The following is a 3,445-nucleotide window of genomic DNA, read 5'->3' on the forward strand; positions in this document are numbered from 1 at the left end:
GCTGGTGCTCCACGCACCTCCCGCTCAGCCACCAGCGCCAGGGCGGAGGAGGCAGCGCGGCCCCATGGCAGCCCGGCCGCCTGCCCTGTGCCTCCTGCTCCTGGTGGGGATGTGGGGTGAGGACGCGGTGCTTCTCCTGGGGGACGCCGCCCGTGCCGTGGGGCACGGGCTGACGCTGTCCCCTTCTCTTACAGCCAGAGGAGCGGCGCAGGGCCCTGCAGGTGAGTGCGCATCGGGGCTCTGGCTTTGGGGTTTTGGAACACGCCTGGTTTTATGGTGGCACGGGATGCCCGGTGCCAGGCAGGGGATGCAGACCACCGATGCTCACTGTTCCAGCAGAGCCCACCTTGAGGCTCTCCGGCGGTGGCTGCCGCTGCGCTGGGCTGCTGGAGGTGCACGTGTGGAGCGGATGGAGCCCTGTGTGCTGGCGTGGAGTGAACCAGGACAGCGTGTGCCGGCGGCTGGGCTGCGGCCCTCCGACCAAGCTGAGCTTCGTGCAGCCCAGCCTCGAGGAGCAGCAGGCATGGGCTATGCAGTGCAGGGGGAAGGAGAGGTGCCAGTGGATGCCCACCAACTGCAGCCAGCACGCCGCCGTCGCCTGCAGTGGTGAGCATGGCCCCCCCTAAGGCAGCCCGCGCCCCCGCTGCCCCCACCTGCCATCTCCTTTCTCATTTCAGAGCCGGAGCCCACCAGCACCGAGCCCCCGCCCGTACCTTCCACCACCAGCCCCGAGCCCACCGGTGAGAGCCCCCTGCCCACAGCCACCCCGGGGACGCTCAGCTGGGTGGCAGGGTGGGCTGTGCACGGCAAGGACTTAGCCCCCCATCCATGCGAACACTTTGGGGCCGGGGTCACGGCTGCGCTGTCTCTCTTCCCTCCCCAGGCGCCCCATGGCTGCGGCTGGTGGACGGCAACTTCAGCTGCTCGGGCTTTGTGGAGCTGCACCTGCGGGGCCGATGGGGGGCCGTGGCGCTCGGCCCAGAGGCTTGGCCAGAGCTGCCCACCCGCATCTGCCAAGCACTTGGCTGCAGCAGCCCCCGCGCTGTCCCCATCGGTGTGCCCGTGGGTGACTCCATTGGCATCTCCACTGACGGTCCCCTTGGTGGCCCACTGAGCGGCCCCGTGGCTCTGCCACCACGAAGCCGCCTGCCCGTGCGGTGGGAGGCGCTGGGGTCGTGCACCAGCCCTGAGCTGCTCGACTGCTTCAACTGGACCAGCCACGGGCACGGGAGAGCGTCCACCTTCCTCATCTGCCCAGGTGAGCACGTGATGGGGCAAAGGACGGGTGGCAGCGGTGCCCCTTGCGTCCGCATACAAAGACAAAACTGCACACGCTCTGTTGCTGGAAGCTTGCGCCGAGCCCTTGGGCAAGGGGAGGGCTCTCTCCAAGCCCCTCCATCTGCTCAGGCTTTGAAGCTGTCCTGTGGGGTCTGGGCGTTTAACGGGATGACACACGCGGGTGTGACGGCTGCGCTTGCCATGGGGACGCGGTGTCCGTGCCGTCGTGCCACCAGCCCTCTCCCTGCAGGTTCCCAGCCGCGTGCCAAGCGCAGGCTGGCAGGAGGCCCCACGCCGTGCGAGGGGTACATCGAGGTGTTCCAGAAGGGCCGCTGGCACGTGCTCTGTGACATGCAGGGATACGGTGCTGAGCGAGGCCGCCAGCTCTGCAGGGAGCTGCGCTGCGGGGACCTCTCCTACAGCACCGAGCTGCGGAACCCCCGTGTCAGCGGGGTCACCTGCAGGGAACACTACCTCCACCTCTGTCCCGAGAGCCTCCAGGAGGTCCGTGCCTGCTCTCGCACCCTCGTGGTCTGTAAGCAGCTGTGTGCCCACCCCTCGCAGTGCCGCTCTCTGGGGGTGCCACCCGCGGGGTGACACCCATCCTCTCCCAGGCCAGGACTCGAAGCCACCTCCCGCTGGCACCGCACCCGGCACGGTGGCCAGCATCTGCCTGGGCCTGCTCCTGCTGGGAGTCCTGCTGCTCATCTGCGGTCCCCCTGCCTACAGAAGGCTGATGAAGAGGAGTAGGTGGCCAGATCCCCAGCCTGTCCCCACATCCCCCCCAGCACCACCTCCTCTCCGTGTCCTCCGCGTCCCCCATCTCCCTGAAGTTCCCAGGGTGACGCGCGCGCTGCTCCTCCCCGTGTGTCTTCCCCTGCATCCCACGCTGATGCCACCGCTCCGTCCCCACTGTCCCCACCTCGGTGCCGCCATTCCATCCCCACTTTCCCTACACCGTTGCCACCACCCTGTCCCCGCTGTCCCCGCGCTGACCGCGGCACAAAGATTAGGAGCACAAACGAGCGCTCGCCACGAGACGGGGGATTACCGGGAGGATTACGGGGCACGGCAGATGGGGCCGGCCGCGGGCTCCCGGGGGGACGCAGCCTGACCGCACCCCCTCCCTCTTTCTCTCCATCCCTTCCTGGCAGTCTCCAAGAAGAAGCAGCGGCAGTGGATCGGCCCCACGGGGCTGCACCAGAGCGGTGAGCAGGGTTTTTGGCGCGGGGGTGTAGGCGGCCTCTTGCTTCTCGCCGCCGCGTTGAATCCTCGGCGCGGTGCCGGCTTGGTGGCACCGAGCATCCTCCCCAAGCCACTCTGCCTTGCAGTCTCCTTCCACCGCAACAGCACCGTCACCCCGAGGGCGAGAGCGGAGGAGCAGAGAGCGCGGGGGGAGGACAACGACTACGCTCAGCCCCCCCAGAAGAGCCAGTCGGCGTACCCAGGTGAGGGCACCGGGAACGCGGGCTCCCTTCCCGTGGGGAAAGATGAAGGTGGGGGTTCCGCACCATCTGGAGGCAGTGGGTTAAGGAGCCGTGCGTGGTTCGACCCACAGCCCTGGAAGGCGCAGCGCGAGCTTCCAGCGTCCCGGACAACTCCTCCGACAGCGACTACGACCTGCACTCTGCCCGCAGGCTGTGAGCCGCAGAGGTAGGGCCGGCCCATGGACGGGATGGGCAAATTCAGCCGCACGGAGCTGGTGGAATAGATGGATGAAAGCCCACACATCCCCGTCCCCACGGCGTTGGAGCCCAGCCGGCTTCACTCGGGGACACCCCTGCTGGAGCTGCGCCCACCCGCACCCTTTGCTGCGCTCATCTCTGACCCCACAGCGGCTTCGGGGTGCGGCAGGGCCCCAGCCTCTGAGCAACCTTTCTCTTCTTCTTCCTCATCCTCTCACTTCTGGGCCTCCCTCCCGCTTGGGAAAGTGCGAGGCGGGGGCTTTCTGAGCTCTGCGCGCCTCTGAAAGTTTGCACCGTGGGGCCAAGGGCTGCTGCAACTCGACCGCGCGCGCGCCCCCAAGGGCTTTAAGCGGAGACACGAGCTCGGCTGCGCGTGCGCAGGACAGCACGAGGTTTTTGTGCAAAAAGCAGAGCACGGCTGGGCGGCACAGGAAGAGCAGAAACATCGAGAAGCAATCCATTTAAGGGGTAATAAAATCGTT

At 67.5% G+C, this 3,445-nt stretch overlaps 1 protein-coding gene across 2 annotated transcripts; it reads left to right on the top strand.

Moving 5' to 3' along the window:
- CD5 (CD5 molecule) lies at positions 7-3,439 on the top strand. Of its 2 annotated transcripts, none has more exons than XM_021401102.1 (10): positions 7-116; positions 195-221; positions 337-606; positions 678-740; positions 884-1,258; positions 1,529-1,813; positions 1,893-2,024; positions 2,433-2,486; positions 2,610-2,726; positions 2,837-3,439. In XM_021401102.1, the coding sequence occupies exons 1-10, from the start codon at positions 65-67 to the stop codon at positions 2,920-2,922; spliced, it is 1,461 nt and encodes a 486-aa protein (XP_021256777.1). In that variant the 5' UTR covers positions 7-64; the 3' UTR covers positions 2,923-3,439. The 2 variants fall into 2 exon arrangements, with proteins under 2 accessions (XP_021256777.1, XP_021256778.1); XM_021401103.1 differs by having other exon boundaries at positions 340-606.

The sequence above is a fragment of the Numida meleagris genome, chromosome 6 (genome assembly GCF_002078875.1).
Source record: "Numida meleagris isolate 19003 breed g44 Domestic line chromosome 6, NumMel1.0, whole genome shotgun sequence".
NCBI classification, from domain to species: Eukaryota; Metazoa; Chordata; class Aves; order Galliformes; family Numididae; genus Numida; species Numida meleagris.

Bases quoted from the DNA above. Each gene is read 5' to 3' on its own strand.
- CD5 (XM_021401102.1), top strand. From the start codon at position 65: ATGGCAGCCCGGCCGCCTGCCCTGTGCCTCCTGCTCCTGGTGGGGATG. The intron at 607-677 runs GTGAGCATGGCC...TTCTCATTTCAG, and splicing joins CGCCGCCGTCGCCTGCAGTG to AGCCGGAGCCCACCAGCACC. The intron at 1,814-1,892 runs GTAAGCAGCTGT...ATCCTCTCCCAG, and splicing joins CTCTCGCACCCTCGTGGTCT to GCCAGGACTCGAAGCCACCT.